This window comes from Elephas maximus, chromosome 4 (assembly GCF_024166365.1).
Source record: "Elephas maximus indicus isolate mEleMax1 chromosome 4, mEleMax1 primary haplotype, whole genome shotgun sequence".
NCBI lineage: Eukaryota > Metazoa > Chordata > Mammalia > Proboscidea > Elephantidae > Elephas > Elephas maximus.
Genome location: NC_064822.1, coordinates 170,714,915 through 170,737,946, shown reverse-complemented (window position 1 = coordinate 170,737,946; position 23,032 = coordinate 170,714,915). Strand labels below are relative to the sequence as shown.

Below are 23,032 nucleotides of genomic sequence, written 5' to 3'. Positions count from 1 at the left end.
GACAGATATAGGGAAATTTCAGCAAAGCCTCATTATTCTGGTATGGAAATGCATCATTCTGCAGAAGCAATTTGTTTAACAAACCAAAGAGCCCACACCCTTAACTTGTCGATGTTGTCCTTAGGTGCTGTCAAGTTGGTTCCAACTCATAGTGACCCTAGGTACAACAGAACGAAACACTGCCCGGTCCTGTGCCATGCTCACAATCATTGTTATGCTTCAGCCCATTGTTGCAGCTACTGTGTCAGTCCATCTTGTTGAGAATCTTCCTCTTTTCTGCTGACCCTGTACTTTACCAAGCATGATGTCCTTCTCCAGGGACTGATCCCTTCTGACAACATGTCCAAAGTATGTCAGACGCAGTCTCACCATCCTTGCTTCTAAGGAGCATCCTGGTTGTACTTCTTCCAACACGGATTTGGTCGCTCTTTTAGCAGTCCATGGTATATTCAATATTCTTTGCCAGCACCACAATTCAAAGGTGTCAATTATTCTTCCGTCTTCCTTATTCCTTGACCAGTTTTCCTGTGCATATGATGCTATTGAAAATACCATAGCTTGGGTCAGGTGCACCTTAGTCTTCAAGGTGACATCTTTGCTTTTCCACACTTTAAAGAGTTTCTTTGCAGCAGATTTGCCCAATGCAATGTGTCTTTTGATTTCTTGACTGCTGCTTCCATAGGTGTTGATTGTGGATCCAAGTAAAATGAAATCCTCAACAACTTCAATCTTTTCTCCATTTATCATGATGTTGCTCACTGGTCCAGTTGTGAGGATTTTTGTTTTCTTTATGTTGAGATGTAATCCGTACTGAAGGCTGTGGTTTTTGATCTTCATCAGTAAGTACTTCAAGTCCTCTTCACTTTCAGCAACCAAAGTCGTGTCATTTGCGTATCTCAGGTTGTTAATGAGTCTTCCTCCAATCCTGAAATACCTTGTTGCTTCTTGGATTATTTGCTCAGCACACAGATTGAGTAGGTATGGTGAAAGGAAGCAACCCTGATGCACACCTCTCCTAACTTTAAACCGGGCAGTATCCCCTTGTTCTGTCTGAGCAACTGCCTCTTGCTCTATGTACAGGTTCCTCATGTGTACAAGTAAGTGTCCTGGAATATCCATTCTTCACAACGTTATCCATAATTTGTTATGATTCACACAGTCAAATGCCTTTGTGTAGTCATTAAACAACAGGTAAACATCCTTCTGGTTTTCTCTGCTTTCATCCAGGATCCATCTGACATCAGCAGTGATATCCCTAGTTCCACATCTGAAACCAGCCTAAATTTCTGGCAGTTCCCTGTCAATATACTGCTGCAGCCGCTTTTGAATGATCTTCAGTAAATTTTGCTTGCATGTGATATTAATGATATTGTTTGTTAATTTCTGTATTCGGTTGGATTACCTTTCTTGGAAATAGGCATAAATATGGATCTTTTACAGTTGGTTGCCCAAATTTCTTGGCATAGATGAGTGAGCACTTCCAGTGCTCCATCCGTTTATTGAAACATCTCAATTGATATTCTGCCAATTCCTGGAGCCTTGTTTTTTGCCAGTGGCATCAGTGCAGCTTGGACTTCTTCCTTCAGTACCATCGGTTCCTGATCATATGCTGCCTCTTGAAATGGTTGAACGTCAACCAATTCTTTTTGGTATAATGACTCTGTATTCCTTCCATCTTCTTTTGATATTTCCTACGTCGTTTAATATTTTCCCCATAGAATCCTTCACTATTGCAACTTGAGGCTTGAATTTTTTCTTCAGTTCTCAGCTTGAGAAATGCCAAACGTCTTCTTCCCTTCTGGTTTTCTATCTCTAGCTCTTTTTGCACATGTCATTATAATACTTTACTTTGTCTTCTCGAGTCACCCTTTGAAATCTTCTGTTCAGTTCTTTTACTTCATCATTTCTTCCTTTTGCTCTAGCTGCACCAAGTTCCAGAGCAAGTTTCAGAGTCTCTTCTGACATCGATTTTGGTCTTTTATTTCTTTCCTGTCTGTTGAATGACCTTTTGCTTTCTTCATGTATGATGTCCTTGATGGCATCCCACAACACGTTTAGTGTTCAACACGTCAAATCTATTCTTGAGATGGTCTCTAAATTCAGGTGTTACATACTCAAGGTCATACTTTGGCTCTCGTGGACTTCTTCTAATTTTCTTCAGTTTCAACTTGAACTTGCATATGAGCAATTCATGGTCCGTTCCACTGTTGCCCTCTGGCCTTGTTCTAACTGATGATATCGAGCATTTCCATCATCCGTTTGCACAGATGTAGTCGATTTGTTTCCTGTGTATTCCATCTGGCGAGGTCCATGTGTCTAGTCGCCATTTGTGTTGGTGAAAAAAGGTTATTATAATGAAGAAGTTGTGGTCTTGCAAAATTCTGTCATGTGATCTCCGGCATCGTTTCTATCAATAAGGCCCTATTTTCCAACTACTGATCCTTCTTCTTTGTTTCCAGCTTTCACATTCCAATCACTAGTAATTATCAAGGCATCCCGATTGCATGTTCAATCAATTTCAAACTGCAGAAATTGCTAAAAATCTTCAATTTCTTCATCTTTGGGCTTAGCGGTTGGTTCATAAATTTGAATAATAGCTGTATTAACTGGTCTTCCTTGTAGGCATATGGATATTATCCTATCACTGACAGCATTGTACTTCAGGATAGATCTTGAAACGTTCCTTTTGACTGTGAATGCAATACCATTCCTCTTCAAGTTGTCATTCCCGGCATGGTAGACCATATGATTGTCCAATTCAAAATGGCCAGTACCAGTCCATTTCAGCTCACTAATGCCTAGGACAGAGAAGTTTATGCGTTCTATTTCATTTTCGACAATTTCCAACTGAAAACCCTATGAAGTGCAGTTCTACTTTGACACACTTGGGGACACCACGAGTCCTTAACTGTCTTATATGAAGAATATTTCTTTCTGAAATAGTTGCTCTTTCCTCTGTTTTCTTAACCTGTGAGCAATTCACAGAAGGAAAAATGCAAATTGTCAATAAACATGAAAAGATGTTGTATGTTTCTAATATGGAAACGCAAATTAATTTTTTTTTAAACAATAAATAGCATATAATTATTCACTTATCTGATTGGCAGCAATTAAATAAGATTGAAACTATCTAGTGCAGGAAAATGGACATTTTTATTCCTGTTCTACACAATGTACACCTCATAAACTGGAAAAGCATTTTGAGAGGGCAGTGTGGCAATATCTGTTAAAATGTTGCATGTGTATGTACTATGTGACTCACCATTTCTACTTCTAGGAATCTGTGCTACAAAAATTCTAGCACCTATTGCCAAAATATATGTAAAATGATGTTAATTTCAGCAACATGAGAAATAGTCAAAAATGGGAAAGTTCTTAAATGTCCAACAATGAAGAAATGTTTAAATGGGCTATGGAATGTGATATAGCTATTAAAAAATAAGTAATCCGATTTGTATACACAGACAAAGAAAATCCCCCAGGCACACTGTTAAGTGGAAAAAGCAGCTTGCAATACAATTCTTAGAGCATGATCCACTTTTTTGAAAATAAAAATCCTAAAATATAAATGTGTACAAGTATGTATGTATGTATCATCTATCTGTCTGTCTGTATATTTATTTATTTATTTATCTATGTGCATTTCTGGAAAGAAAAATAACTGGAAAAATATCAAATCATTAACAGTGACTATCTCTGGGAGAATGGAGGGGTTGGAGTTAGGACTGATGAGGGAGAATTTGAGGTATTTCTGTGTTAGGTCCATCATTCATAAGGAGGAAGTATTTACATATTGCTTTGGTGCAAATGTTTAAGTGCATGCCTACTGAAGGAAAGATTGTCCCTTCGAGTTCACCCAGTGGCATCTTGAAAGGGACGCCGGTGATCTACTTCCAAAAGACCTCAGCTACTGAAAACCCTGTGAAGTGCAGTTCTACTTAGACACACTCGGGGACACCATGAGTCAAAATCGATTCGACAGCAACTGGTTTGCTTTTTTAGATTTTTTAATAGTTACAGTTTTTTTTTTTTGGTAACGACACTATCAGTAGGTACTGAGATACAACATTTGTCTACTCTAAATGGCCCTTGGTTGCTGGTGTTTTGAGGATTATGTGTGCCTTATAGATTTTTTGTGTGTCATTTCTCACTGTCTCATCATTTGTTGCCACTGATTGTTCACTTAGCCTGGTATTAACAGCCCTTGGGTTATCAGTGGGCTGGAAACCAGATAACCAGACTCACAGATGCTGCTTTAGAAGAAAGAAGGAACATTTGCTGATGTTGTCCTTCTTCATCTTCCAGTTTCCTGTAGAGAGTATTTGGACCTGGGAGATACTTGCTTATTACCATTTTGCTTCATTTCCTTTGCTGAAAGAGTTATGTGAAAGAACAAGAAAGAAAATAAAAGATTTGAAGACAGACCAGGTGGGGGGAAAAATCGGGAAGATTTATAGACGAAACTCTAAGATTTTGCACATTTTATTTTTAACTTTGTGAGGAGTAAACACGAAGTATTGGGGGTCCAGTGGTAGAATTCTTGCCTTTCATACAGAAGACCCAGGTTCGATTCCTGGTGATGCAGCTCATGTGCAGCCACCACTTGTCTGTCAGTAGCTCTTGCATGTCGCTGTGATGCTGAGCTTGTGCATGGGGCCGCCATGAGTCTGGGGCGACTCCATGGCAGCTAACAAGTAGGCCACAGATTGACCCTTAGGCAATGGAGTCTCATTTGTTTGTTTTGTCTTTTTAGAAAATGGATTGAACATTCTAAACTGAGAGAAATAAACTTTAAAGTTGTGGAATTCAACCCCCTGGTCCTCAAAGGGAAGATCAGACCCGACTCCTCAAGGCCTGAATTGCTCCAGCCTGTGAGTAGGAATCACGCACCTGCCGGGGAAAATCCTTGCCGAGCCCCTTGTTCAAGGTGGAAATGTTCTCGCAAGACCTGGAGGAGCACCATCCACGGGGATGTGGATGGAATATTTCTGAAGCCTCACTGTCTTACATCTTCACTGAACTCTGCTGATTTATAATTATAAACCGCCTGGCCCAGAAAGGATTTAGAATGGTTTACCCAAACATAAGGGAGTTATTAAAGAAAAAATGAAGCATAAAAAATAAGCATTAAGTGCATGAATATATCTGTGGGGGTGAGGCAGGTAGTGAGGCCAGGAAAAAAAATTCCGAACATGTAGGCTGTTGTATGTACTGTGTGCATTAAATTTAGCACGGAATATCCCAGCAGCTATGGAAAAACAATAGCATGATGGATCCTATACTTCACAGTATCAAATAAGATAGTATTTTCAGGAGACACCAACTTTCTCCCTAGCTTTGGAAAGGTTAAAGTATTTTATTCCAGGAGTTCTTACAAAAGGGACCCTCTCTCTACTGCACAGAGATCAGTGGTTTTGATGACAATTTTACAAAAAAATACAACCACTTTCTACAAGATTGTTACTCAGATCCATCCTCGAAAATTGACTAAATTATAAGCCTCCTGTCTAATGATACGGTATTTTCTCAATTCCAGATATTTACTGTCACAGTGGGAGCGGAGTTGGGACTTAGAATAGAATGGTGTTGTCACTGATAAAACTGGCGCTCCCACCCCCAGCTCATGCTTCTCCGACCTTTTTCTGGTTCAAGGAGCTAAGGTTGAGCTTGGTGCTAGGATGGTGTGTGCGTGTGTGTGTGTGCGTGCGTGCACGCGTGTTTAAGGCTGATTTTGTTGACAGTCATCAGAATTACTGAATGTAGAGGAAGGCAGGCAATCTTACAAAAGATTGGCTAGGAAGCCTCTGCCCCCACTGCAGCAGGTCACAGAGAATGAAAACAGCCTCAGCAGTGGGGAGGTTTGGATCTAGGAGAGCCATTGATCTGAGAGCACAAGGAAGCTCAGCAAAGCATCCTCGCAGCCCCTGTTTGATTCTGCTCCCAACCTGGAGCGGAGCCCCGGCCATGGTCAAAGCTGATCTCCAGCACCCTCGGAAGAACTTAGCCATATGTCTCTGCCTCACTGTTGTTTCTCTTGTTTTAACAGCTGAACTTTGTTCGATTCTATCTCCCTCTGCTTATCCACCAACATGAGAAAGTCATCTATGTGGACGATGATGTCATTGTACAAGGTATACTTGCTGACTGCCAAGAACACTAGCTGATAAGTAGAATGCCTGTTTGTTTGCATTTCTCCAAATAGCTAGTTGTCCAGTGATTTTCATGGCTTATTAAAGTCACGTGAGTACTGTTTAAAATGTGGGAATCTCCTGAAAGCAGAGGCTGATACTCAGTTCCCTGGACAGTCAGTTGACTTTCTGCGGGACCGTTCTCTGACTGTCAAAGTCTGCAATAAATAACTTGGTAGCTTTTCCTTTCCTGCATCCCTAACCCATGGGGAATAAAGTCTCACTGATGATGTTCTCAGGAGCGAGCTATGTTTTGGGGTTAAAACGTTGCAGTCTGTCTTTCCCACATGTAAATAGGATTGCATTGGTGTGTTGCCTACCTAGCAACAGAAATAAAGACATTTGGCCAATGCCGATCTAAATTTGTTAACAAGTGGCTTTGATATGAGCTGTTCTTATTAAATAAATTGCCAAGTTACTTGAAGTCAAGGAGCCTATCTTAGACTTTTCCCCCATAGCAAAATCAGGGGCTGCTTAAGCTCCAAGGCCCTATCTAGCTCTAACTAAAACAAATGCTAAAATATTTTAACTCTTTGCTTTTCTAAATGCAGGTGATATCCAAGAACTGTACGATACCACCTTGGCCCTGGGCCACGCGGCAGCTTTTTCCGATGACTGCGATTTGCCCACCACTCAGGACATAACCAGACTGGTAGGGCTGCAGGTGGGCCATCTCTCCGGTATCCTTCCTTCACCCTGCCCCTCTCGTCTCCTTCCCCATAACTCAAAATGAGTGTAATCTATACCTTCAAGAGCCCTGATGGTCAGTTAGGACTGTTGGGAGGCAGAACAGCACAGGGTTAAGGATCTTTAGGTTCAAACTCCAGCTCCACCCCTTACTGACTCTGGGGCAAGTCATTTAACCCCGCAAAGCCTCAGTTTCCTTCTCTGGAAAGTACATATCTACGTAGTTATGTTTTTGTGAGTTATGATGAACCACGGAGTGGATTCTAACTAGTAGCAGCCCCACGTGACACAGTAGAACTGCCTTGTAGGGTTTTCTAGTCTGTAATCTTTACAGGAGTAGATCGCCAGGTCTTTTCTCCATGGAGCAGCTAGGTGGGCTCAAACCGCCAACCTTTTGATAAGCAGCTGAGCGCTTCACCATTGTATCACCAGGGCTCCTTATGATGAAATAACATGATGTAAAACTGTCCAGCATGAAGTAAATGCTCCAGAAATGAGAGTTGTGGTCTTTGAAGTTGTTTATAACCACACTCTATGGCAGAGATGGTATTTTCTGGAAAGGAGACCGTCACTGAACTTTGATTCGATTTTCAGAGTTTTGATGTTCACTTTTTTTTTCTTTCTTTCTGTAGAAGTAACTATTGATTTTGTTCAAGGGTAAAGATTTCTTTACCCTGGTGGAAATGAGGAAAGTCAAACCTATGGGTAACATTGAAACCCAAAGAATGCCTTTAAAATACAAGGTGCTATTAAGAAGTAAGAAAACCCTGGTGGTGTAGTGGTTAAGTGCTATGGCTGCTAACCAAGAGGGTGGCAGTTCAAATCCGCCAGGCACTTCTTGGAAACTCTATGGGGCAGTTCTACTCTGTCTTACAGGGTCACTATGAGTTGGAATCGACTCGATGGCAGTGGGTTTTGTTTTATTTATTTATTTATTTTGGTTATTAAGAAGTGAATGCTGTTCAACAAAAGCTCCAGCAAATAATTTTATGTGTGTGACATTTAAGGTGGAACACACTTTAAGGCCTAGGTTCTGGGGCCAGACCTGATTTTGCCTGAATCTTGGCTCCATCATTTACTAGCTTTTTGACTTTGGGCAGGTTACTTAACTAATTGTCTGTTTCCTCATTTTCCAAATAGGGGTAACTATAATACATTCCTTGTAGAGTTACTGTGAGGATTAAATAAGTGAATACATGTAAGTTGTTTCATGCAATTAGTGAAGTAATGCATATAAAATTCTTAGAACAGTGCCTGGCACATAGGAGGTGCTCAAGTGCTTCCAATATTTCTGTGCCCTATTTGAGCATCACACTGAAATAGGTTATGACAGCCTATATAGATGAAACAATATCTCCTGCCTCATAGTGTATTTACTCAACAACTACTTACTGAGTGCTTCCTATGTGCCAGGTACTGGTAATGCAGACAACAAAACTAAAATTCTTGCCTTTGTGTAGCTTACATTCTGGTGGGCAGAGACAGACAGTAAACAAATCAGTAAAATATTTTATAAAGAATCATGATGGGGGTGGGTGTTGCATTTGAAATAGCCTGGTCAGGGAAGGAGCCACTGAAATGGTGACATTGAGGAAGCCACCTTTGCAGATATTTGAAAGGAAAGAATTCCAGGGAGAGATAATAGCAAGAGGAAAGGTCCTGAGGCTGGGGTGTGTCCGGTGTATCAAGGGAACAAAGAGGTCAATATGGCAGAGGGATTAAGGGGAGAATAGCCGATGAAGTTAGAGAGGGAATGGGGGCTGGGTGGTATAGGGCATGGTAGGCTATTTCAGGAATCCTGGCTTTTACTCCAAATGAATTGGGGAACCACTGGAGGGCTTTGAGCAGAGGAGTGACTTAGAGACAGGGTGGGGTTGTTAAGGGTGGAAGCAGGAACACTGGTCAGGGAGGGGGATCTTGCAGATTCCAAGTGAGAGATAATTATGCCCTGGGCCAGGAAAGTAGCAAGGAGGCAGCGAGAAGTGGTTAGCTTCTTTATGTTGTTTGTTTGCTTGTTTTTACTGGGCTTTAGGTGAAAGTTTACAGAGTAAATTAGCTTCTCATTTGAAAATTTATACCCAAACTGTTTTGTGACATTTGTTGCAATCCCCACAATGTGACAGCACTCTCTCCCTTTCCACCCTGGGTTCCCTGTGTCCATTTGTCCAGTTTTCTGGTCCCTTCCTGCCTTCTCATCTTTGCTTTTGGGTAGGTGTTGCTCATTTGGTCTTGTATACTTGATTGAACTAAGACGCACATTTCTCACGTGTTTTTGTTTTATAGGCCCGTCTAATCTTTTTTTTTTTTTTTCCTAATCTTTGGCTGAAAGGTGGACTTCAGGAGTGGCTCAATTCTGAGTTAAAAGGGTGTCTGGGGGCCATACCCTCAGGGGTTTCTCTAGTCTCTGTCAGACCAGTAAGTCTGGTCTTTTTTTTTGTGAATTTGGATTTTGTTCTACTGTTTTCTCCCACTCTGTCTGGGACCTTCTGTTGTAGTCCCTGTTAGACCGGCCAGTGGTGGTACCCGGGCACCATTAGTCCTTTTGGGTGCAGCCTGATAGAGGCTATGGTTCACATGGTCCATTAGTCCTTTGGACTAATATTTTCCTTCTGTCTGGCTTTCTTTATTCTCCTTTGCTCTAAAGTGGTGGGACCAATAGATGCATCTTAGATGGCTGCTCGCCAGCTTTTAAGACCCCAGACACTACTCGCCAAAGTAGGATTTAGAACATTGTCTTTATAAACCTTGTAATGTCAATTGACCTAGATGTCCCCTGAGACCTTGGCTCCCAGTCATTAGCACAGTAACTCAGTCCCTCGAGGTGCTTGGATATGTCTAGGAAGCTTCGATGACTGCCTCTTATGTGCTCTGTCGTGTGAATATACATGCCGGACATACAAATGTGTATGTAACAATATCCACAGCCTAACCCGTATATGTTCATGTGTATACTCCTGTACACCCTCTTTGCCCTATTCAGCATACGTCTCTGCCTATATATCTCCTTGTAAGTTATTATTTTTTACTGATTTTATAGGGTTATATATGCTATAGAATTTACTGTGGTTGCCTTTTTTTTTTTCTTTCCATGTGTTCCTCTAAGTGTCTTCCTTTGCCTTGGTCAAGTTGTCTGCATATGTTTTGAAGGTAGGACCAACAGGATTTGCTGGCTGATTTGGATGAGAAGTGAGAAAGAGGAGTCAAGGATCACCCAATGACCTTGGGTTTTTTGCCCAAGTAACTAGATGGACAGAGTTGCCATGCATTGAGGTGGGGCAGGTTATAGGGAAGGTTTGGGGACAAGATCAGTATCAGTTTTTGGGTGTAAGTTGGAATTGCCTTACTAAGCATCCAGTAGGACACATTGAGTTGGAAGATGTAGCAGGAGTTGGGAAGTCAGAGGAGAAGTCAGGGCTGTCAACATGGATGGTATTTAGAGCCATGACACTGGATGAGGCTGCCAAGGAAGTTGGTGCTAGAGAAAGGAACAGGTGCTGGCACTGAGGCTGGGGCACTAAGTATTCAGAGGTTGGAAACATGAGGGGGAACCAACAAAGGACACAAGAAGTGGCCAGTGACACAGCAGGAAAACCTGGAGATACTGTACAATACCTTCAAGAAAATGATCGTTTTCCAGAAACAAAGGTTTTAATAAGATACTTTGGTCAAATTCATGCATATCCTGTTTCTTTATAGAATACATATATGGGATATCTGGATTACCGGAAGAAGACCATAAAAGACCTTGGCATTAGCCCCAGCACCTGCTCTTTCAATCCTGGTGTGATCGTTGCCAACATGACCGAATGGAAGCACCAGCGTATCACCAAACAACTGGAGAAGTGGATGCAAAAAAATGTGGAGTATGTGTAGACCTCCCTAACATTTTTCCATGCCTGAGCACAGAATTATTCAATTTCATTTTCTATGCATAGTTCAAAGATTAGAATGTTATTTCACAGAAATCTTAGATTTTCTTACAGAGGCACTAGCAAGAAAGAAAAGGGAACAGTAGATGAAAATCTGTTCTCAAATATAAATCAGAGGAATTTGAAAGCCTGTGAAATGAGGAGTCCCTTATTATACAAACATTTTCATCATAAATTTGAGTTCAATAATGTAACCTTCCATTTTTTCCCAGAATCTTAGTGAACTTTTCCACTGCAAATCCTCATTGATTTTAGTTGAGTTTCTCCTTCTTGCATAGATTTGTTTTAAGGATTATTTTGTAAAGTCAACTCTCGTCTTTGGGGTTGGATTTTTTAAAATTTGAAATTTTTCATTATAGAAGTTTTAAAATCAAGAAAATGAAAAGAACTCTAGCACGGCCACTATTATCATGTCATTATATTTCCTGTCAGTCTTTTTTATCTGGATTTTTAAAAATACTGTCATAACCTTGAATATATGATTGAAATTATTCTAATATATTAATGTAGGATCAGAATTTGATCTTCTGTGTTTGCCATAAAAACAAAACAAAACCCTGAGTTTTAAAATGGTAAAATATTAACTCTGCAAATCTTAGTGAGGTATATGGCAGTTCATGGTGTTATTCTTCCAACTTTGTGTAGGTATGACGTTTTTCAAAATAAAAAGTTGGAGGAAAAAAGTGAAATATAGTGGAAGAATGTCTCATATCTTTTTCAAGTATTAAACCCTGTTGTATTTAAGATTGTGGAAGCTCCCTGCCGTATGTCACTTTTCTATTTCGTTTCTTAGGGAAAACCTCTACAGCAGCTCCCTGGGTGGAGGGGTGGCCACCTCCCCCATGCTCATTGTGTTTCACGGGAAATACTCTGCAATCAACCCTTTGTGGCACATAAGGCACCTGGGTAAGTATTTTAGGAAAAAATGCAAATACATAGACCAGAGAGCAACAGGGTGAAGAGAGTGCTAGAGCCAGGTTCCTCAATTCAAATCCACCAGGTGAACTTGGTTGAGTTATTTAACCCCTCAGTGTCCAGATTCTTCAAATGAGGTTGATAATCGTGCTTACCCGAAAGGCTGATTTCCAGGAATTCATGAAAAGGAATTAGACTAATGTCTAGTATATGGTATGTGCTCAGAAGACATTAGCTATTGTTATAATAGAACTCTCACTGTGAAAACTTTTTCTCTTGCCTTTACTTCTTGCAGTACCCTCAAATCAAATCCGTTGCCATTGAGTCGATTCCGACTCTTAGTGACCCTACAGGTCAGGGTAGAACTGCCCCACAGAGTTTCCAAGAAGCACCTGGAGGATTGGTTAGCAGCTGTAGCACTTAACCCCTATGCCACCAGGTTTTCCTGTAGTAGCCTATAGCAGGACAAAACCAAATGAAGTAGCATAACGGTTTATGATGGATTTAGATAACTGGCATTAAAAATTTATCTTTTAAAAAGCAGTTGTTTATGGACTGTATACTCTATATGAGTTCCTTAACAGTCATTGATTCACTACAGGAGTATAGGCTCTAGGGTATGGATTGGAATCCCAACTCTGCTGTTGTCTATGATCATGGGCGAGTTACTCAAGCTCTCTGTGCCTTAGTTTACTAATTTGTAAACATAAGCTAATAGAACCTTATAAAGTTTTTGTAAGGGATAAATTACCTAATAGATGGAAATTGCTTAGGACAGAGTCTGGCACAGAATATACACTGCTCTCCACCCAAACACATGGCCTGGTGAACTTATTACCCTTATCCAGAACCAGTGGGCCAGACCCATTTAGAAATTTAGAAATGTCTTGATTTAAAAAAGGTGATGTGCATGTTCTATGTTACGCAATACCCTCAGTGAGGTCTGAGCTATTAGCCCAGAATTAATTTTTGTAGCAAAATGTGTGATGAGGACCATAAATACCCTGTCAATTCAAGTCCAGATTTCACTGCCAAAGGAGTTATTAAAAAACCTTCTTTCCAGAGTTTGAGAACTATTTTAGAATTGGAGAGAGTTAAGACTTGTGTTTACCAAGTGCCCAGTACATTGCTAAGAACTAGGCTAGGTTCTGAGAATAAAGATGAATATTTCTAATTCTTACAATCCTGCAAGTACAATAAGCAGTATGTCCTGTTGTTATTAGTCGCTGTTGAGTTGATTGTTACTTGTGGAGACCCCATGTGTATAGAGTAGAACTGTGCTCCATAGGGTTTTAAAGCCTGTGACCTTTTGGAAGCATGTGGTCAGGCCTTTCTTCCAAGGTGCCGCTGGGTGTGTTCGAACCACCAACCTTTTGGCTAGTAGTTGAACGCTTAATTGTTTGCATCACTGAGGGATCCCAGTATATCCTTTACTGTCCTTGAAAGAAAGGATGTACTTAACTGTGGAGGGTGGGCCCCCTGTCTCCTATTAATGATCCCATGTCACTTTACTTCTGCACCATTTTCCTGAGTGTGTGCATAGAACAGTGACCCAGGGAAGTTAATGGCACCAGTGTCCATCTTACTTGATTTGTAATAATGTCGGGTTCACTGTTAGATCAAATACCACCATTACTATTTGACAAATGTACAGAAAAATCCCATCGAAGCAGAATGTCTATAACAAATGTTGTGTAGGAACAGCTATATGAACCTTGGATCAATAGGGTTAGAGCATCTTATGATCTTGGAACAGAGACTCAGTATTACATTTTATGAAGTATCTAACTTACTGACAAGTAAAAGGGGGCAGAATATTCCCAAGGAAATGAGTCATTTTTCTCTGTAGAACAGAGCCTACACTTGTACTGAAGGTTTTGGAATCAGGAGTGGTTCTGCAAAGTAAATCTGTACAGAAATCATTTGGAAAACAATCCACTAGACTGTTTTACAGTGGCTAAGAGCTCGGCTGCTAATCAAAAGGTCGGCAGTTCAAATCCACCAGACGCCCTTTGGAACCCTATGGGACAGTTCTACTGTCTCCTACAGGGTTGCTATGAGTCAGAATTGACTTGATGGCAACGGGTTTGGTTTTAGTTTGGAGAGTGTTTTGGAGCAGAAAGCCACTCGACATTAAGGGATGTTAAGTTTGGGTCTAAGGTGCCCTGGTGGCGCAGTGGTTAAACACTTGGCTGCTAACTGAAAGGTCTGGGGTTTGAACCTACTAGCAGCTCCATGGGAGAAAGATGTGGCAGTCTGCTTCCATAAAGATTACAGCCTTGGAAACCCTATGGGGCAGTTCCATGCTGTCCTATAGGGTCACTATATGAGTTGGAATCAATTCAGTGGCAACGCGTTTGGTTTAACTGGTTAAGTTTGGGTCTAAAAAGGTAGGCTTAAGATTTTAAAAATTAATGAAACACATTTAGCTTAAAGCAACAGACAGCAGGGAGAGAGATATGTGCAGAGGTCCTCTATCAGCAAACGCAGCACAGATTTGCCATCTTGGACTCCTGTCAGAGATCAGCAAACAGGGAGCACAGGAAAGCAGCTTCACAGAGCTTCCAGCAGGAGACAGAGCACCCAGTAACCAGTGACACATGCTTTCCCCACCCCCCATCCTCTCTACTGGTCTATCTCCTTGCTTCTGGGCTGGCAGCAGTGGCTCGGGGCTTTATTATTATTTTTTTCACTTTGTTCTGTTTTCTTTTTCTTTTCATGACTTGGGAGCCCCTTCTAGCAGGGCTGCACTACATGGCTTAGGAGCCACTCCCCTAATCTGCGCAGCTGCATAGGTGGGATCCCTGGAGGCATTTCTTTCTTTCTTTTTTTTTTTTTGCTTTTTTCCTTTCTTCATTTCTAAGCTCTTGTCTCTCTATACTTATCTTCTTTTCCTGTCTCCTGAATACATGGTGCTGTGTGACATCTGTAATCCCTCTAGCCAGGTTATACTGCACAGTCTGGGAGCCACTTCCCCGGCCTTTGCAGCTGCATCAGTGGGACCCCTGGGGGCTTTTTACTATTTTTTTTCTTCCAAATTTTTAACTACTTTTTTTTGTTTGTTTTTCTCCATTTCTCGGTTTCTCACCTCTCCACTCCAACAGCAAGCACCGTTAGCACTATTTTTGTTGTTGTTTGTTTTTGGCTCCTGTTTCTCTCTCCTCTTTCCCAAACCCATATTAGCTCCACACATCACAACCTCCCCCTACCTTCCTGCCTACCTACAGCGTGTGCTGAATGTCACACCCCTGAACAGCACAGGCATGACCTATTGGAACCTGCCCAGCACTGATTCCCAGCACACTCTGTTGGCCCTGGAACGTGCCACAAATAACCCATCCCAGATCCTCCTCTTCAGCTGGACCTGCTCTGCTGTACCATAGCTGAGCGACTGGCCCTGCCCATTGGACAGGGAGATGAAAAGTATTGTGACCACAGACGAGTAAACAACAAGGAACACACAGCCTGCTTGCTCAGACACAACCAAATAAAACAAAAAATTAGGACGAAACAAACAGATCTACAATCAGTAAATGAAGAAAATAACTACTGAATGTCCCAAAGACAGCAGACAATATCAAAACATAGAAAAACAGGACAGGATGGTTCCAACAGGCATCCAAAAGAAAATACCAGATGACTTTCCAGTAGAAGAAAAGGTATTAGAACTACCAGATAGAGAATTCAGATCTCTAATATTCAGAGCTATCCAACAGTTGAAGCAAAAAACAGAAAAAAAGGAGGAAAAAAAATAGACATTCATGGAAAATACAGACAAAAAAATGGGAGGAATTCAGATAAATAATACAGGAACAAAATGCCAAAATAAACTCACAACTAGAAATCATACAAAAACAATTAGAAATCCAAATGATAAACAAGATTTCAGAAATGGACAGTGTCATAGAAGGGCTGAGGAACAGGTTTGAAATGATGGAAGACAAGATGAGCAAAATTGCAAACAAACACTTGGATACCAAACTGTTTGAGGAAAAATCAGAAAAAAGAACAAAGAAAAATGAAGAAACCCCAAGAATTATGTGGGATATAATCAAAAGCAAAAATTTGCAAGTGATCGGATTTCCAGTACAGGGGGAGAAAACAGAAAACACAGAGAGGATCATTGGAGAATTGCTGACAGAAAATTTCCCTAATATCATGAAAGATGAAAAGGTGACCATCCAAGAAGCTGAATGAACCCCATATAGGATAGACCCCCAAAAGAAAATCACCAAGGCATATCATAATCACACTGGCTAAAACCAAAGACAAAGAAAAAATCCTGAGAGCAGCTTGAGAGAAACAAAAAGTCACATTCAGAGGAGAAACAATAAGACTAAGCTCTGATTATTTGGCAGAAACCATCCAGGCAAGAAGGCAATGCGATGACATATATATAAAACCTTGAAAGAAAAAAAGGGCCAACCAAGAATAATATATCCTGCAAAACTCTCATTCAAATATGATGATGAAATTAGGACATTTCCAGATAAACAGAAATTAAGGGAATATGTAAAAACCAAACCAAAGTTACAAGAATTATTAAAGGGAGTCCTTCAATCTGAGAACAAACAACATCAGACCACAGCTTGAATCTAGGATGCAAGACTGTACCAGCCGGATACCAACCTAGGAAATGAACTCTCAAGGACTATCCAAAACCAAAACAATTGCAGCAGGGAACCAGAGAGGCTAATCTGTAAATGACAACAATGTCAGAACAATAAAAGAAGGAATAAACGGTATAGGTATAGAACTTTCTAACGGAGAGGAAGGCAAGGCGATACCAAGTAATAGTAGACTAATCCAAACTTAGGAAGATAAGGGTAAATTTCAAGGTAACCACAAAGAAAGTTAACAAACCTACTCATCGAAATAAAGAACAAAAACATAAAGTCTCAATAAAAACAAAATCTACAAAAACAAAAGAAATGAAAAAGAAATCCACAAACAAAAGGAACTCAGCACAGGACAGTAAGGGGAACAAAGTAAATGTTAGCACAACAAAAAAAAGCACTACAAAATAACAGCAATAAACTCATACCTGTCAATAATGACACTGAATGTAAATGGCCTAAATGCACCCATAAAGAGACAGAGTGGCAGAATGGATTAAAAAAACAGGATCCATCAATATGCTGTCTACAAAGAGACACACCTTAGAAACAAAGATGTAAATGTATTAAAAATTAAAGGATGGAAAAAATACATCAAACAAATAACTACCAAAAAAGAGCAGGAGTGGCAATACTAATCTCAGATAAGATAAACTTTAAAACAAAATCTACCATACAAGACAAAGAAGGGCACTATATAATGATTAAAAGAGCGATCCATCATGAAGACTTAGCCATAATAAACATCTATGCACCCAATGACAGGGCTCCAAAATACATAAACTCTAACAGCACTGAAAAGAGAAATTGACAGTTTCCACAATAATAGTAGGAGACTTCAACACACCACTCTCAGTAAAGGACAGAACATCTAGAAGTAAACTCAACAAAGATACAGAAGGGCTAAGGAGCACAATCAGTCAACTTGATCTCATAGACATATATAGAACACTCCACCCAACAGCTGCAAAGTACACATTCTTTTCCAACGCACATGGAACATCCAGAATAGACCACATCTTAGGCCACAGAGCAACCCTTGACAAAATCCAAAACACTGAGATAATACAAAGTATCTTCTCTGACCACAATGCCATCAAAGTAGAAATTAACAATAGGAAGAGTAAGGGAAAAAAAAATCAATTACATGGAAACTGAATAACACCCTGCTTAAAAACCACTGGGTAATAGAGGAAGTCAAAGATGGAATCAAAAAGTTCCTAGAATCAAACGAGAATGAAAACACATCATACCAAAACCTGTGGGACACAGCAAAGGCAGTCCTCAGAGGTCAATTTATAGCACTGGATGCACACATCAAAAAAGAAAAAAGGGACAAAATCAAAACATTAGTTACACAACTTGAACAAACAGAAAGAGAACAGCAAAAGAAGCCCACAGCCACCAGAAGAAACGAAATAACAAAGATCAGAGGAGAAATAAATGAAATAGAGCCTAGAAAAACAACAGAAAGAATCAACAAAACCAAAATTTGGTTCTTTGAAAGGATCAACAAAATTGACAAACCACTGGCCAAATTCACAAAAGAAAAACAAAAGCGAACTCAATCAAATAGTCCAAATAAGAAATGAAATGGGGGACATTACAACAGACCCAAATGAAATAAAAAGCATCATAACAGATTGTTATGAAAAACTATACTCCAACAAATTTGAAAATCTAGAGGAAATGGACAAATTTCTAGAGAAGCATTACCCACCCAAACTAACACAAAATGACATTGAAAATCTAAACAGACCCATAACAAGAGAAGAGATGGAAAAGGTAATTAAAAAAAAAAAACAAAACTCCCAACCAAAAAAAGCCCTGGCCCAGATGGCTTCACTGAAGAATTCTACCAAACATTCAGAGAAGAGCTTACTCCAGTACTACTCAAACTATTTCAGAACATAGAAAAGGAAAGAGATACTTCCAAATTCATTCTATGAAGCCAGCATAACCCTGATACCAAAACCAAGCAAAGACATCGCAAAAAAAGAAAATTACAGACCAATATCTCTCATGAATGTAGATGTAAAAGTTTTCAACAAAATTCTAGCCAATGCAATTCAGCATCATATCAAAAAAATAATACACCATGACCAAGTAGGATTCATATCAGGTATGCATGGATGGTTCAGCAGTAGAAAATCAATCAACGTAATCCATCACATAAACAAAAGGAAAGACTCACATGATCATCTCAATTGACACAGAAAAGGCATTCAACAACATCCAACACTCATTCCTGATAAAAACTCTCAATAAAATAGGTATAGAAGGGAAATTTCTCAACATAATAAAGGACATCTACGCAAAACCAACGGCCAACATTGTTCTCAATGGAGAGAGGCTGAAAACATTCCCCTTGAGAACAGGAACAAGACAAGGATGCTCTTTATCACCACTCCTATTTAACATTGTGTTGGAAGTCTTAGCTTGAGCAATAAGGCAAGAAACAGAAATAAAGGGCATCCAAATTGGTAATGAAGAAGTTAAACTGTCCCTATTTGCAGACGATATGATACTAAGAAAATCCAAAAGACTCCATGAGAAAACTACTGGAACTCACAGAAAGATTCAGCAGAACAGCAGGATACAAGGTAAACATACAAAAATCAGTTGGATTCCTATACATCAGTAAAGAGTACAATGAAAAGGAAATCAGGAAAACAATAACATTTATAACAAAAAAAAAATTTATAATAGCCCCTAAAAAAATAAAATAATATATTTTTTTATTTACTTGGGAATAAATCAAACCAGGGATGTAAAAGACCTATACAAAGAAAACTACAAAATACTACTGCAAGAAACCAAAAGAGGTCTACATAAATGGAAAAAGGTACCATGCTTATGGATAGGTAGAGTCAACGTCGTGAAAATGACAATTCTACCTAAAGCGATTACAAATGCAATACCAATCCAAATACCAACAACAGTCTTTAAAGAGATGAAAAACTTATCATTAACTTTATATGGAAAGGAAGAGGTCCCAGATAAGTAAAGCACTATTGAAAAAGAATAAAGTAGGAGGACTCGCACTACCTGATCTCAGAACCTACTATATAGCTATGGTAGTCAAAACAGCCTGGTACTGGTACAATGACAGATGCATTGACCAAAGGAACAGAACTAAGAACCCAGATGTAAATCCATTCACCTATGTCACCTGATCTTAGACAAGGGCCCAAAGTCCATTGAGTAGGAAAAGACAGGCTTTTTAACAAATGGTGCTGCCAAAACTGGATGTCCATCTGCAAAAAAATGAAAACAGGACCCATACCTCACACCATGTAAACTCAAAATGGGTCAAATACCTAAATATAAAGCCCAAAACTATGAAGTTTATAGAGGAAAAAATGTGATCAACGCTAGAGGCCCTAATCCACGGCATTAACAGGATACAAATCACAACTAACAACACACAAGCTCCAGAGGATAAGCTAGTTAACTGGGATCTTCTAAAAATTAAACACGCTCATCAAAAGACTTCCCCAAAAGAGGAAAAAGAGAACCTACAGACTGGGGAAAAAAAAATTGGCTATTACAAATCAGACAAAGGTCTAATCTCTAAAATCTACAAGAAAATCCAACACCTCTACAACAAAAAGACAAATAATCCAATTAAAAAATGGGCAAAGGAAATGAACAGATACTTCACCAAAGACGACATTCAAGTGGATAACAGACACATGAAGAAATGCTGATGATCTCCAGCCATCAGAGAAATGCAAATCAAAACCACAATGAGATACCATCTCATTGGAGATGTTGGAGAGTCTGCAGAGAGATCAGAACTCTTATGCACTGCTGGTGGGAATGCAAAATGATATAACCATTTTGGAAAATGATATGGAGCTTCCTTAGAAAGCTAGAAATGGAAATACCATATGATCCAGCAATCCCACTCCTAGGAATATATCCTAGAGAAATAAAAGTTGTCATATGAATAGATATATGTACACCCATGTTCACTGCGGCATGTTCACAATAGCAAAAAGATGGAAACAACCTAGATGCCCATCAACAGATGAATGGATAAACAAACTGGTACATACACACAATGGAGTAGTACGCAACGCAAAAGAACAACTATGGATCTGTGAAGCATCTCTTAACATGGATGAATCTTGAGGGCATTATGCTGAGTGAAAAAAGTCAATCACAAAAGGTCGAATATAGTATGAGACCACTACTGTAAAAACTCACAGAAAGGTTTACACACAAAAAGAAACAATCTTTGATGGTTACAAGGTAGGGGAGGGTTCAGGATGGAAAAACACTAAATAGACAAGTGGTAACTTTGGTGAAGGGTAAGAGAGTATACAACTCTGGGGAAGACAGAACAGTTTGTCCAAGGCAAGGTCATGGAAGCTCCATAAACCAAACCAAACCCACTGCCGTCGAGTTGATTCCGACTCATAGCGACCCTACAGGACAGAGTAGAACTGCCCCATAGAGTTTCCAAGGAGCGCCTGGCGGATTTGAACTGCTGACCTCTTGGTTAGCAGCTGTACCACTTAACCACTATGCCACCAGGGTTTCCGGAAGCTTCATAGACATATCCAAACTCCCTGAGGGACCGAATTGCTGGGCTGAGGGCTGTGGAGACCATGATCCTGGGGACCATCTAGCTCAATTGGCATAACATAGTTTATAAAGAAAATGTTCTACATTCTACTTTAGTGATGTAGCGTCTGGGGTCTTAAAACCCTGTGAGCAGCCATCTAGGATACTCCACTGGTCTCACGTCTTTGGGAGCAAGGATGAAGAAAGAAAACCAAAGATACAAGGGAAAGATCAGTCCAAAGGACTAATGGACCAAATCTACCACGGCCTCCACCAGTCTGAGTCCAGTACAACTAAATGGTGCCCGGCTACCACCACTGAGTACTCTGACAGGGATCACAATAGATAGTTCTGGACGGAGCTGGAGAAAAATGTAGGACAAAATTCTAACTCAAAAAGCAAAACCAGTCTTGCTGGCCTGACAGAGACTGGAGAAACCCTGAGAATATGCCCCCGGACACCCTTTCAGCTCAGTAATGAAGTCACTCCTGAGGTTCACCCTTCAGCGAAAGATTGGACAGGCCTATAAAACAAAATGAGACTAAAGGGGCACACCAGCCTAGGGGCAATGACTAGAAGGCAAGAGGGAACAGGAAAGCTGGTAATAGGGAACCCAAGGTTGAGAACGGAGAGTGCTATGTCATGGGGTTGTTAACCAATGTCATATAACAATTGTGTACTGTTTAATGAGAAACTAGTTTGTTCTGTAAACCTTCATCTAAAGTACAATAAAAAAAAAGAGAAAAAAGAATTCAGCAAATCCACAAGTGTTGCAATGGAAAGTTTCTAAGCCAGTAATTTAAAAAGGTAAAGCAGCAGATATTCTATGTGGTATGCTATTTAGTCTCCTCTTTAAAAAAAAAAAATATATATATATATATATATCTGTATACATATATGTATATATGTTTATGTATACACACACATGGAAACCGTGGCAGTGGTTAAGAGCTACAGCTGCTAACCAAAAGGTTGGCAGTTTGAATGCCCCGGGTGCTCCTTGGAAACCCTATGGGGCAGTTCTCCTCTGTCCTATAGGGTTGCTATGAGTCGGAATCGACTCAACGGCAATAGGTTATGTACGCATACATACATAGGTAGAAAATTCAATGGAAGGATTCGTGAAAAACTGTTTGGCAATGGTTGCTTTGCAGATTTGGGGTAGGCGGAAAATTTTTCATCGTATATCCTTTTGATGTTTAAAAAATTTTTTTTACCATGAGTTTGTATTCAATTTTTAATATAAAATTTTTATTCTCTAACAAGCCTATTATTTTCCTCTAAACATGTTCAAAGGCTGGAATCCAGATGCCAGATATTCGGAGCATTTTCTGCAGGAAGCTAAATTACTCCACTGGAATGGAAGACATAAACCTTGGGACTTCCCGAGTGTTCACAATGACTTATGGGAAAGCTGGTTTGTTCCTGACCCTGCAGGGATATTTAAACTCCATCACCACGACAGCTGATATAACTCTACCTTTTAAATATTTCCTGTTAAAATTGTGGAACTGACCATCTGTGCCTACTATAACACTGTTCTTTATGTACAGTACTTTGATACATATGATCCTTACTAGAAAACAAAAAAAATGTATACAAATTGTAAAAACAAGACCCTTTAGAAAAAAAAAATGTTAGCACATTAAGGAGATAAACTGTACTTTGAAACAGATGATGCATACTAGAAAACAAAAAACTACTGTGTACAAATTGTATCCTGGACCATATAGGTATTGATTTATTTCCTAAGTACAAGTGGTATGTATGGAATTCAAAATTTGTGTGAGTGAAATACATTGTTGGACAGAAATAATCCCACTGAGATATCAGTAATCAGTTTGCTTAACCCTGAATGACAATTCTATTGACATTTTTTTTTTAATTTCTAATGAAGTATTTCTAAATGTATTTTTACATGCAACTGTTTTTCTACGCAGGTGCCAATATTGTCTTTTATGGAACTATTACGTTTAAACACGAATGTCTGAAAAAAAATCAAATATCCATAGATCTTATTTTCATTACATATATTATTATTCATGTTAACAATAGAAAGTAAACTGATCTCAGGCTTAAACGGAAAAGAAAACGCCCACAACTTAAAGGTAACCATTCATAATAT

The 23,032-nt window shown here is 39.6% G+C and overlaps 1 protein-coding gene across 1 annotated transcript in view; it reads left to right on the top strand.

The window, feature by feature from the left end:
• Positions 1 to 23,024, top strand: part of GLT8D2 (glycosyltransferase 8 domain containing 2) — a 35,579-nt gene extending 12,555 nt beyond the window's left edge. Inside the window, exons 5-10 of the mRNA XM_049884214.1 lie at positions 4,754 to 4,871; positions 6,047 to 6,131; positions 6,740 to 6,852; positions 10,572 to 10,738; positions 11,598 to 11,710; positions 22,204 to 23,024. Of these exons, the coding sequence (XP_049740171.1) occupies positions 4,754 to 4,871; positions 6,047 to 6,131; positions 6,740 to 6,852; positions 10,572 to 10,738; positions 11,598 to 11,710; positions 22,204 to 22,376 (769 nt within the window). The 3' untranslated portion in view covers positions 22,377 to 23,024. The remainder of the gene's footprint in view (positions 1 to 4,753; positions 4,872 to 6,046; positions 6,132 to 6,739; positions 6,853 to 10,571; positions 10,739 to 11,597; positions 11,711 to 22,203) is intronic.
• Positions 23,025 to 23,032: the final 8 nt, after the last annotated feature.